At 32.6% G+C, this 14,199-nt stretch overlaps 2 protein-coding genes across 2 annotated transcripts in view; one reads left to right on the top strand and one right to left on the bottom strand.

Annotated features, from left to right (window-relative positions):
- Positions 1 to 14,199, bottom strand: part of LOC108908062 — a 146,765-nt gene that overhangs the window by 45,860 nt on the left and 86,706 nt on the right. The window lies entirely within an intron of this gene.
- The window catches only part of LOC108908067 (pancreatic lipase-related protein 2-like), a 49,957-nt gene that overhangs the window by 23,193 nt on the left and 12,565 nt on the right, over positions 1 to 14,199 (top strand). Inside the window, exon 3 of the mRNA XM_018711977.2 lies at positions 7,595 to 7,888. Coding sequence (XP_018567493.1) covers positions 7,595 to 7,888 — 294 coding nt within the window. The remainder of the gene's footprint in view (positions 1 to 7,594; positions 7,889 to 14,199) is intronic.

Consider the following 14,199-nt stretch of genomic DNA (forward strand, 5'->3'; position numbering starts at 1 on the left):
AACTAAACCTTACATTATTTTTTTAATATGAAAATTACTAGGGGGCTGTGCCCCAGATCCCCCACACTGCACTAGCCACCACTGATGATATCTCCAACTAAGAAAGCAGATAAACGAAAACAAATTTTAAACCGGCAAAGATATTTCAAATAGAACTAAAATTATGTCACAGATAAATAATTTTAGACAATATCTTTGCAAACAAAACCTTTGATAAAAGCTTAATATTTAAACCGAATATACAACATTATTGAAATTCTTTCTTAAAAAATTATGGGTATTTGTATTCTCTATTTGACTTTTTTAAGACATTTCAATTAAATTTGTTATATTGGCGTTTTTGGAGTTGCCGAAGATGAGTTTATTGTTTAAGTGAAACATAGAGGTTGCTAAAATACCTGAAACTTGTTACATCTCGCTATAGTTTTTGATAAAATTTATTATAATTTTGATACTACAATTGAGTACCTATCTAGTGGTATTCTAATTTAATCAACCTGAATTTTTGTTTCTAAATTTATGAATAACGTAAATATTTTTTATGATTTAGTCCACCTTCCCCCATTCAAAGTCGACTCCTTCTGAGATATAATCCTGTGACATTTTAATAGGGATAAGTTGGTATAAATCCTATTTCAATTTTGAAATTAAACAAGAAAGTTTAAAGAAAGTTTGTTTAAAAAACAAAAAAGACGAAATTGTTCAATAAAATTAAAAAACATATGCATTTATTTACAACTCAAGAGTAGGTACGCAGATATTGTCTTTGTATATGGGTTTCCAATGTAAACGCCAGACAAGCAGCCTCAGAATACCGACGAAGATATCCAAATAGACATCAAACTAACCACGCAGTCTTTAGTGCATAATTTCGTAAACTTCGAGGAAAGGGTAATACTGCTCCAGAAAAGGCCATTCGTCCTACTGGAATGGATCAACGTCAACAATGTCCAATGCATGTCCACCGCGTTCCCCTGATCTAAATCCTTTGGACTTTTTTTATGGGGACATATGAAGCAGCTTGCCCACCATATTGAAAACACTACCCGTCAGCAGTTACTTGAAAGAATTCAGGATACAGCTTACCAGATAAGAAAAGATGCAAATCTCATCCGCTGAGTGACGGAATCTTTAGTTCGCCGATGTGAGGCTTGCATTCGAACCAAGGGTGGGCATTTTGAACACTTTTTATGGTATTAAGATTTGTTAATTTGGTTACTAAAGGTTAAGCTTTGAACACAAGTAATAATTATTGTTATAGCAACCACCATTTTTAATCAGGCTACTTTGATTGAAATATGATATTACATTTTTTTAAATACTTGTAAATTATAAACAAAAACGAATTGGACCTATATTCATATAAGAAAAAATATCTCTCAAAATCGCAAAAAAAACATATAAGATAAAATCAGATTTGTCCAGAAATATTCCATAACCTTTCTTATCTTTTGTTTTTTGATTTGGTAATAGGCATAAAATCATTTAAAAAAACGGTGCAATGTATTTTAATATAAACATAAGGAATCAAAAATACAGTAACTTAAACAATCAGTCAATCAAATTAGACACAGTCAAATTCGTCGCCTTGTTTTTGATGGCCCTAGGCAGTCACTTTCGTTGCTCTCTTCGCCGTCGCCGTCTTCGTCCCCTATAGGTAGGTACTGCAGTATTGGTGGACCGTCAGGGTTGTCTTAAGGCTCGTCATCGTCGTCCTCTTCAATGATGATAAGGGCAGCGTTCTGGCACGTTCTCCCAGAGCACGTAGCACACATCACAGAACATCTGAGCCCTGCTTTGAGACAAGTGCAGCCACCTCTGTACCTCTTATTGCATTTGCAAGAGAGTAGTTTTAGGAGTTCTGCGGGGGCAGGAGCTTGCCGACTAGTAATGGGGATGAGTCCAGCCGAGGTCAATTTCCAACTCCAGTTGGTGGCCTCTTTCTCCACCTCCAATCACTTTTGCACCTGATGGTATGTGCGGTAGTGATGATACGACGCAGCCTCTGTGGTTGGGGGCAAACGGGCCAGATTCGCTTTGGCGTTGGCTGCAGTCTTCACAAAAGTACGGAAGCGTACATCGTTGGGTGTCTTTCGTTTCGTCTCCTCCATATAGGACAACTAGCCACTTGTCACCGGCTGCTGCGACTTGTTGGTGTGTGGCATCTGTCTGGAGGAAAACATTTGCTTGGTCTACTAGGGCTTGATTTTGTCTGAAGTGGCCCCACATTTTCATCTTCCCTGCCAGAAGAGGGCAGAGGTGGTGTCGCACCCAGTAAATGCGTGGATGAAAAGTGCAAGTCCAGGTGGTAGCTCCACTTCCCCTTGGTTGAATGAGCTGGTGGAGAATTGGACGCAACCCGCCTCACCTCTGCCACTCTTCAGGAAGTATACGTTTGTTTTATTGGATCCTAGACCGCAGAGGAGCACGAGCAAATCCACATCCTCTCCAAAGATGATGACGTGGTCATTGGAGATACTTTTTTTTATATCGCGGTCTGCATCTTCTTTTGATATTTTTGTCTCAATCCTCTCGAGAGCAAAAGCAGAACAGAGAAGCTCAATGAGACGAACCTTGTTTTCGTCATTCGAGAGCATCTTCTCTTGGGGGACTGCGATAATGGTCGATGCGTCAAACACAAATAACAAATACCGTCGTGATCGCTCTGCAAATTTGGTACTCTTTTGGGCGCCATCTTCAGGATACCCGTCAAAGACTACACACATTTCTCCCCTTTTTTGCTCACATTAGCTTGTTGACTAATAATCTTGGTACCTACCTACAATCTATTCAACTTACATACCTCATATATGATTATAACACGTTCTGCTTGTTTAAATCTCACTTCATGCAACAAAAAGTTAGGCACCTTTCTGGAAAAATGTGATTTTACCTTATATGTTTTTTTTTGCGATTTTGAGAGAACTACGAGGCTTACAGACCCCGCTCTGCGCTTAATTTAAAGGTAATGAAATTGGCTACAAATTATATTCTACAAGTTCTACTCGTAGAATCAATGGTTACGACGCAATTTCGGTCCAAAGAAGGTCTAAAACTAAAATTTAAAATTTTTAGAAAAACTGGCCTATTTTCAAAGTGTCGTAATTCGGTAACCAATTGACCTACAAAGCTTCGGTTAGGCTTAATTTGTCACAAATTTGATGCTCTTAAAAAGCGTATAGAGTAGCTTTCAACGAAAAATGCATGGACTAGGAGATATAGAGCAGAATCTTAAACAAGTCCAAAAATTTCGCGATTTTTGGTGTGTAAAAATTTTTCCACAACTTTTTGAGAGTTGCAAACTTGGGTATATATAGCCCTAATGGGTCCAAACAACATACTAAAAAATCAGAGATGCATCATGTTTTGCGAATTTATTGTCGATTTTGACCGGCCTAATATCGCTATCAGTTAAAACATTAACAACAAAAGATGTCTTTTAAATAAATGGAGTACATTTCAAATAACACATTTTTAGTTAATAAAAATAAGTGTACTACGAGTAAGTATTTATAAACAAAAAGTTCAAAATTTGAATGTGAACTTTTTGCTGATAATTTACGTTAATTCGGTTATAGATAATATATTAAAAATATTACACGCAGTTTCACTCATTGTCAGAAGTTGGAAATCTTTTCCCAAGCAATTTCTTTTCTCACCAAAAAATAAATCTGTCCTTAGAATCAATACCCCGGTTGGTTTCATTTCGGTGATTTTTCGTTTTCTGTACCCTTTTCTTTATCCTCGGCCCGAAGAAATTTATCACTCACGTCCATCCATCTCGGACCCTTTCTCGCGTAGACTGAAGTGTACTGAATGTATTTTATAATACCATATATCACGACACGAGCTGAACTTTGCAATTAAGATGTGTATCTTAGCCTTGTACTGGATATATTACATTGCTCTTTTACCGGGTAACTTACAGAATTCCCGTTGAAGATTTCGTCTTTAAAAATAAAAATTATAAACATCATTTACAGCTATCACAATGTAAAATTTTCCAATTGCCAATTTATGCAAATCGTTCAAGTTAACAACGAATAATTTTATTGAATTCATTATGGCTGTTGGGAAATTGATGTATTCATTTGGCACCGTGGATTAATTTATTTTATGGTTTTATAGGATTTAATAGTCACGTTAAAAATTACAAATTAAAATCAGATAACTGTTTGTTACTGTTTCTATTATTTATTTATAAGTAGGTACAATGCGTCTTCATAAATTGATTATATCAAATATAAAATTGCTTTAAAACAATGATCAGATAGTCGTTTAGTATTAAAAGGTTCTCAGTTTTTTTTTGTCAAAAAAATATATATACAAAGTGTCCCAACTAGAAAATGTGATGCCATCGATGATTTTTTAAATCACCTACACTAGTAGGTGATTTAAAAATCATCATTATCATATCAAAAATTAATTCCTGGTCATTCCCAAGATACAGCGACTTAACATTCAGAGTATATTTTTTAATTACTGAACAATTATGTTAAACATGTTTCTTCATCTTCGTAGTCGAAATACCTTTATAAATACCCAAGAGAATATCATCAATTTTTTTACTTTTATTTTTTACTTATTAGTTTTTCTTCGTTCATTGTGCGCTGGGCGAGAGTCTGAAAATACTAAGCTCGATATTGTTGTGAGATACTGTTCTAAATAATCCGAGAGCCCGCAGCACATTTTAGTGAACAATGGAACTAAGGTTGATTTTCATCCATATGTTCCTAAGGTTTCTTATAAGCGAAAGACCTTCAGCTGCCGCTCTTCGAGTGGAGGTGGGCGTAATAGGGCCACTACCGCGTTAAAAAATGTAAAAAAATTATTAGTACCAAAGCTGAAATTGTTTGTATACTTTGTTTATAACAATAAATGATAAAAAATCACGTTCAGCTGAAAAAATGTCGGTGGAAAACGCTTCAGCTGCGCGTATTATAATTGATGTACATACATCAGCACTGCTATATGAAATACAGATCAACTGCTAGTAATTTAATTAATATCGCCCAGTAAGTCAAGTGAACGTTGTTGTATACTTTCAGAAAGCATTTGATTCTGTATCACATGATTCCATTTTATACAAACTTAAAAATGATTTTGGATTTCATGACAATCTTATTAAATTAACTTATGAGTAAAGGAAAACAATATGTGTCTATATGTGGTTATCTACTCATTTCATGGCTTTATCCGGTGTCCCTCAGGGTTCTAATCTTGGGCCTCTACTATTTCTAATTTAATTAACAGTCTAGCAGAAATTATTATTACTTCATCATAATATTTACTTTTTGCAGATGATTTGAAAATATATAGTAAAGTCGATAATTAGTTACATACAAATCACTTTAAAATGACTTAAATAAAATATATCAATGGACATGTGAGAATTTGTTAGATTTTAATATAAAATAATGTCTTATGGCAAGAAAAAGAACCCTACAATGTACAAATTAAAATAAATAATATACCGCTATCCAGGATTGAAACAATGAGAGATTTGGGCATAACTTTTGATACAAAGCTTAATTTTAATAGTCAAATATATTGCATGATAAGTAAAGCTATGAAAATATATGGATTTAGAATACGTGATACTAAAATGTTTACTAATCTAAATGCTATTAGACAGTTGTAGGTATATATCCTACGTTAGATCACAGCTAGAGTATTGTTCAGTCATTTGGAGTACATTTTATACTATATACTATACAGATGCAGTGGAGAGGGTGCAAAATAAACTATTAATTTTTCTATACTACAAGGAGATTAATTTATATGATAGAGTAGAAGGAAATCTGATCATATTATACAGGGTGTCTTGCATAAGAACCAACACAGGGCAGGTGCATATAGGGGTGTCCAAAATTTTGTAATTTAACCAAACTTACCTATATACAAATTTGCACCCCTGAGGAGTTATTAGCCCCAAAGTGGGGCCCTAAATTTCGAAAAAAATTAATATCTCTGCAACACTTTACCGTAGAAGAACCAAATTTAGTACATGAATTATTACTGGTCTTCTTTGACTATGATTTAAAGTTAATTGAAGCACTACAAGGTGTTCATTGGGGATGACTCACCACTAAAATTGTACCGAACTTTATTTTCATTGACCGAATTGAAAAATAGTAATAATAATTCACAGCAGAATTTAATTTAAAATTTTTTTTTACTATTGTTAAATTTTAAAAAACTTTATGGTTTTCAAGAATGATGGTCCTGGAGAGACGAAACTTTATATATAAAAATTGATTATGCCATTCGATAGAGGGCAAAAAGTGGCCATGAGAAAGTGTTCCTCTTTTTTCTATACCACCTCAAATAAGGCTGAAATGAAACAAAAACGAATTTCCAAAATTTTTGTTTTTTTTTCAAATATTTCGGAAACTAATCATGTTAGCCTTGATTTTTTAGAGGCATAATGTGGGCCCCTGTTAAAGCAACTTTGCCCCCATTTAAGCTAGTTTGTATCTCTTACCGTTTACGAGATCCCTGTAGTGAGAAGCGAATTTGTAACAGCCTGTATATTTGGTAGTATAGAATATAAGGATATAGTTTTTCACATTGTTTTGCACTAACATTCGTTATTTGAGCTTAAGCATGGAATTAACCCCCTCGTAGGGGTGGGTGTGAATATAGTTTGCATATACATATTTGTATCCAATGCACAAAATATTATTTTAAGATGTTTTCTCAAAGTATTTACAAATTGTTGTTTTACCTTATCCTTACAATTTCACACTATTTTAGGAGATATTGTAGCGTTTTACTGAAAAATGACCTGGTAAATCAGTTTTTGGGCTGCAGATTCGGATTCAGCATCAAAAAGTAGATTTATTCGGAAGAAACAGTTAAAAGTTTGCCAGATTATAGAAGTAATTCAAATGATATAAACATTTTTTTCTACAACATTCGGTTAGAGTACATGTTGTATATAAGACCTTTTATAATACCATAATCAAAATTTGACAATTAATTTTAATTCTTTATTTCAGTTTAGCACAGTTTCGGAAGAAACAACAAATTTTTTAAATTAAAAATTAAAACATTTGCTACCGAACCATAAGAAGTTTAACAGCATTTTCCAAATTCGTTTGTTGACTATATTTCAAGACTTTTTTCTTTTACTTTTGTGGACTGCTTCCGTAAATTTAATTAATACCATTGTTCAAATAAAATTTATGTATGTAGGAATACATATATTTTTCCAATATCGCACAATAATTTCTGCAAAATTTGTGAATATTTTCAAAATCTTTGTGGAAAATCTGCAAAATTTTTAAATAGCAAAATAAAAAGTGAATGTATTTAACAAAATTGTAGTAAAGTTAAATACATTTCAAATACAATTTATTGGTAATGTGTGACACGAATTGTAGTTACCCTATTTTCTATATAAATTACAGTCAACAGTACTACAACTGTGTAAATTTTTAATATATTTTCTGTGTAAACATAGAAGAACTGTGACAAACTGATTTAATTTTGTTGATTTATATGTTTCAAGAGTAACGGACTGCTACTCAAAATAACGTTTTTTATATAGCCCATCTAGAGAGGTTTTATTTTTATATTGGCGTATTTTCAGCATATTTGAACAGAACGGAAAAATTCAACCTAATCCTTCTCGACTGGTCCGAACTGGGAACTTTCCCCTGGTACAGAACGGCGGTGATGAATGTGAAATACGTAGGAACGAGGCTGAAGCAATTTATCGAAATGTACAGCGACAGTGGTGAAATGCCCGTGGAAAATTTGCACATCATCGGTTTCAGTCTGGGCTGCCATGTTGCGGGAATCGCAGGGAAACTTATTCGACCGGACCTGAGAATACCCAGGATAACAGCGCTTGATCCTGCTCTGCCAGAGTTTTCCTTGAATGGTAATTGTTTCATTTACTGCTATTTTAAGGTTCCGGTGCATGTTTTTGGCAAACGTTTCGAAAATGCAGGGAATAAGAATGTCTTTGTATCGCTCCAATAAGTGTTTATTTGCAGTATTTCTTAGTTTCCCTTTTTTGGTATTTTGTCACACTATAAGTTAACAATAAAAACAATATATACAAAAATTTATTTCAGAATAGAACAAGAAAATATTTTACCCTTCCTTAGATGAATTAGTTAATTAATAATACTTATGAAACGATAATATATAATATACAAAATCTATTCATATGTATAAACTTTAAATTTCAATTATGTATTCTTAAATATGAAGAGGGTGAAATTAAAAACTTATATGACGGAATGGAATTAAAATTTATTCGACCTATTATTAGTAAAAAAATAAACTCAAATTACAGGATCTATCAGAGAAATTAAAGAAAATTGATATACGTACGTTTACCTGTAACTAAACTAACTTAATTTTTTTGGCATTCACTGGCATCTTTAAATAATAGAATTGATAAAGCAAAATGTAAGTTTCTTAAAGGAATACAGATTTTATTGATACAATAGGGAAGTTAAAAATGTGTATTTGTTTAAATTTTAGCTGATAAAGAATTTTAGCGTCATGTTCAACAGTTAAAAATTTTAGGCATAACTTGATTCAGTGAATAAAGTCATGTAATTATGACATAGACGTAACATAATTATAAAACAATTAATGTACCTAATTATATGCGTTCGTCAATTTTATAACCTCGAAATTTGATAAACCACAGTAGCAGTTTTTTTGACAAAAATTGAATACACAATTAAATAGTTAGGTCATATCAAAATGTACCAGATTTTGTTCCCCATGTCCCATATACAGGCTGTCTACTATGTATCTCGCTTAATATACTACGCACATAAAAAACTTTAAATGTTTTTTGTTACATTTTTTAAGGCCTTTATGCTCGTAAAAACGAATTTGAGATCCATGTCCAAATTTGTCAGTAATCATAAAAAACCGGAAAAGTACCGAAAGTTTAGGGTCGTCTAACTTTTTTATTTTAAGAGATAGAAAAAACTTATTTTAATAAAATTTCATGGCAAAATTGATATCTTTCACCTGGTATAAACAGATTTTGGAACTATCGTTTGTAAATTGCAGCACCCTCTACGCGGGCAAAAAAAAATTGTCATCGAAGTAGGCTATATCCACCAAATGATTGCTTGTTCTTTCCTCTTTCATGCTATATACATGCCGCCTTTATCTCTTATATTTATTACATTTTTTATAATTGTCATCGAAGTAGGCTATATCCACCAAATGATTGCTTGTTCTTTCCTCTTTCATGCTATATACATGCCGCCTTTATGCCTTATATTTATTACATTTTTTATAATTTTGGTATCAAAAATGTAGGTTAATGTAGAAATTGTTTTAAATACTACAAATTTAATGAATATAATATACTTCTTTTAAGCAAAGAATCTGAAATATTTGGCACCCACCAGTTTACCATCATAGAAGTAAGATCCTATGATGTCGATATCAAGAATTCTAACCCAAACGCTTACTGAAAACCTCTGTTGAAATGCAGTTTCTCCGTGCCAAGGTAAATTACCATTAGTCGATTTGAAGTGAATGTTTCTATTAAAAAATCCATTGTTATAAAAATTAGACACATCTGACCTGCATATAAAAGGATATTCCCTCTTTCTTTCTTGTCACCACCTACAGAACCCTAATTTCCTCGGTTTATCTTCTTCCCTCAAGTGATGCACTTTTTNTTTATATTTGGCGTGTTTAAAACAATTTCTACATTGACATAAGCAACACGAACATTTTTATATTTTTTTATATGAAAATCATAAAAAATGTAATAAATATAAAAGATAAAGGCGACGTGTGGTATATCGCATGAAAGAGGAAAAAACAAGCAATTATTTTGTAGCCATAGTCTACTTCGATGGCAATTTTTTTTTTGCCCGTGTTGGGGGCGCAGCAATTTACGTACGATAGTTCCAAAATCTGTTTATACCAGGTGAAAGATGTCAATTTTTTATATATTCTCACAAAGTTGGCCATGGATCTCAAATTTGTTTTTACGAGCATAAAGGCCTCAAAAAATGCAACAAAAAACATATAAAGATTTTTGACGTGCGTCGTACATTAAGCGTGATACATAGGAGTGGCCCTTTTATAGTAGATAGCCTGTATATAGAGTGTGTCCACGGATTGAGTGCATATAGGGTGTAAAGACAAAAAATTTTCGAATTGAAATATAAGCGGCAGCCATTTGTGCTAAGTTATATGACCTAGAATGCACATCGCGTTACATTGATTTGAAATTATTTTATTTATTATTTCTTGAATTTACAAATAAATAAATTATGGAGGGTTGATAGTTACATCCAATAATCCTGTACATACATACAGGGTATCCCACGATGACGAGACATTAGACATATTTCAGAGACTACTTCGATTTTTATTTTGAAAATTTGGGCAATAGTGTTTTCGGACATGCCCCTCTTAACTAAAATAATAGCGTCCACCTAACACTTCCAGTTATACCGGAAGTTGGCGTCATCTTTGTTATTTTAAATGGAGCACCCTGTATATTTTGCTATTTCAGATTCTACGTCAATTTACGAACGAAGGTTTCCTATTCTTAAATTCGTTTTTGATATATTTAATTTTTTTCAAAAAAAAATAAATAAAAGAGCACTGCCTAATTCAAAAGGATGTGTATTTTACAATATTAAAGTTAAAGCGACAAAATTTATAGGGGGCATAAATAAAACTCTAAGCTTCCTTGGCATAATTTCACAATGATTCATACAGGGTGGTAGAAATTTAATGCCGAATTTAGTCAATTTTAAACCATCTTAACTTTTTTTTTTAAATGGAACACCTTGTATATTTTTGCGCAACCTGATGAACAATTTTGTTCTCTTTCGAATGGTATAATGGTTCCCTATACCTGCCTCTTCTGGTTTTTAAGGTATTCGTGCAGTCAACGGATATCGCATAATTTCTTGCGAGGATGGCTGTGAAATTTTTAGTAAAACTAACGTCTCGTCGCCGTAACTTAACTTAAAAATGTATCTCCTAGCAAAATCTGTTCAACATTTTCCAATTAAATATATGTCAAATTTTCAACAAAAAAATTGCCGTGTTTTCGATTTTTGCAAGAAACCTAATGGCGCCAAAATGTTCAAAAATAGCTTAATTCTTTAGGGTTTTAAATTTAGAAAAATTGTCTTTGAACTAGATACCACATAAAGCAAAATTACAGCTTTCTGTCTACATTAACGATCACACCGTATATGCGCACATTAAACATTTAATATTTCCCCTGATTTTTAAATTAGAGCACGATAAAATTAGTCCCATAAAATTCAATAGCAGTTCTCGATTAGAATGACATTTGTCCCAGATTTGTTTGATGGACACTCGACGTGGGTAGGTCTAAATCTAAAGGGCTGAAACGATCCATTTATAATTCACTTTTGAAAAGAAACGACGTTTTGAGACATTCATTAGCGCCAAAGCACGACGCTGAATTATTTATCAAAATCAATTTTCCAGACGCACGCAATCGTTTCACTTGCTGAAATAGATCATTTAGTAGGCCGCTTTATAAATATATTAAGTTGCAGATGACTATTTGTTAAAACGATTATACAGGGCGTATTTAAGTGAACACATACTTTCAGATAATCTTGAAGCTTCCTTTCAAGTGGAATTAACAAATGTTAATATAACAAAAATATATTTAAACACTAAGCTTTTATATACAAACAAAAACATTTGTTAAAACTGTTGAAAATGACTAGATTATAATGTAAGCTATTCTTTAATCAATCAATGTTTGCCTGTTTTACTATATTTTTTTGAACGTATATTTTGTTATTAGCTCTTCTATTGTTTAATTCAAAAAATTAATAATTATTATTATTATTCACATAATTTACGTTGAACGTCTACAAAAAATGAAGATTTCAGCAAATAACCCAATTTGATTGCTTTTATAAAACAAAAGCACATTGGCACAGTCAAAAAATTGTCGGTGTTTGTCAAGAAAATAAATCAAAAGGTTTCTTGTAGATGCACCAGATGATAGCTTTTTATTGATGAAGGTGCGTTTTTGTTAATAATTCTATACGTTTTTCTATTCAATTATTGTTTAATATTTAGGTGGTTGCTGATTTTGCTGTCTCTGGTGGTTGCAGATATGACGTTAGAAGAAAAATAGGAACCAGAATAATACTACTGGTTCATCTTCCATTCACAAAAACTCATAACTGAAAATACCCAAATTTGCGTGTGCAAAAAACAACAACTAGCCGACTATTTCTCAACTTTCGACAAGGAAAATCTAGCTTCCAACCGGCATTCACACTTTCGGAAAAATACCTACAGATATTGCCAGATTCCTTATAAATTATTAAATTAATTAGAAAATCCAAAAACATATACCGCTCATTCATCTTGAAGATCAGCAGCTACTTCTTTAATTTATTGTGGCACAGAAAATCACTACTTTGAAGTGTGTTGGAAGTTGCAAAAGCGGTAAAGTAGGTGAAGGATATACCGAAGATTCTCTTCAACATAAAATCAAGATTGAGATGAAAATTTTTAACATCAAAAATGCCTATGCTGCCTTCACTATAGCTTGTTTTACTGTTACTGCTGATGCTACGTTATGTACTACTTGTTTTACGGTTGCAGTAGCAAATATCAACAGACTGAATCCTCACAAAGAAAATGAGCCCCTTTCCAATTTCACAATGCGATTTTTAGTTTTAAAGGGAGCATTTATATGCGCAATTTTTTGTCCAACATTTTGGAAAATCTAAGCAAGTTAGAAACAATATCTTTTCACTGTAGCAATTATACACCGTGTCCACCTAGTGCGCGTAAGTCCAATATCTAGGTTAATAAAAGATATAACTTAATTTTTTTTTCTACAGAGCTGCCTACTTTCCCGAGCTGCACAAAATGAAAATAAATTTGCATATAGGTACAGGGTGTTAAGTTTTTCCTGGGCAGGTACCAACTTATTTTTTTTTAATAGAAACCTTTATTTTTTATGGCATTATCGAATTCTACGTGAAAAATCAACGGGACTTTGTGTTATGATCCTTCTTAAAATATTGATAGTTTTCGAGATAATCGACTTTTCATTTTTTTTTTCTTATGTTTCGTCACTTCTAGCAGTTGACATAATTATGATTGTATGACAGCTAGAAATAATTTTTTTCAGGAACTGTAGAGTGAAGTGGCTCTTTCAAAAAACGTATCAAAAGTTGACCTGCGATATTCAGGGGGCAAAAAAAATCGTGCCAAACCTGATAATTTAAAATTTGAAATATCTTGACTTTTTCAAATAGAACACCATGTGTTTTATGATTTCATTAGATGCCTCTCTGTAGACCCTACAATTTTTTAATAGCTTTACCTATACCCAAGTTGCGTAGTTTTTGCAAAAAAAAAAAACATTTTTATGTAAAATACCGGATTTGCGCCCATTCCTTTGTCGGGAAAAATATTGTAAGGGTATTTATTTTTATTAAATTTATTAGTTGTCTAGCTACACTATTTAAAATAAAAATTAATTAACTGAAAAATTTTGATATTCCAGTTTAATAAATAAGTCTTTCTCGAAAGTTACCATTTATTTGTAAATAAGATCAAAAAATAATAAAATCGCTACAAGTGATTAAGAATTAGGAAAGTTATTAGTGAAATTGGAGATTAAAAAATTTGGATGAATAGAATTTTGAAAAAAGAATACTCATAGTCGCAAGCTAACTTAAAATAAATTTTCAAACTGTCCACCGTTGTTTTCTACACAAAGCATTAATCTACGATGAAAATTAATGTGGACATTTCTTAACATTTGAGGCGTTTTAGTTAGAAACTCGTTTTGAATCTTTTCTTTTAAGTCTTGAATATCCGTTGATGGTACTTCGTAGACTCGCTCCTTGATATAACCCCACGAGAAAAAGTCCAGACTATTTAAGGCGAACGTGCGGGCCAAGGAACTGGACCATCACGACCTAACCATTGGTTTGGATATACGTGATTTAGGAGTTCTCTAACCTGAAAGATAAATAGGTAATAGGAAAAGTATAATAACAATAAAATCATCACATTACAGCCAAAGTGGAATGTGGAGGGGCACCATCATGCTGAAACCATTGTTGAACCAAATAATCAGCAGGCATATGTACCTGAAGAAAGGGAAGTTCATTTTGCAAAAAATGCAAATACACATTGGCATTTAAATTGCCTTCAAAAAAGTACGGTCCA

This window comes from Anoplophora glabripennis, unplaced genomic scaffold (assembly GCF_000390285.2).
Source record: "Anoplophora glabripennis isolate ALB-LARVAE unplaced genomic scaffold, Agla_2.0 scaffold152, whole genome shotgun sequence".
NCBI classification, from domain to species: domain Eukaryota; kingdom Metazoa; phylum Arthropoda; class Insecta; order Coleoptera; family Cerambycidae; genus Anoplophora; species Anoplophora glabripennis.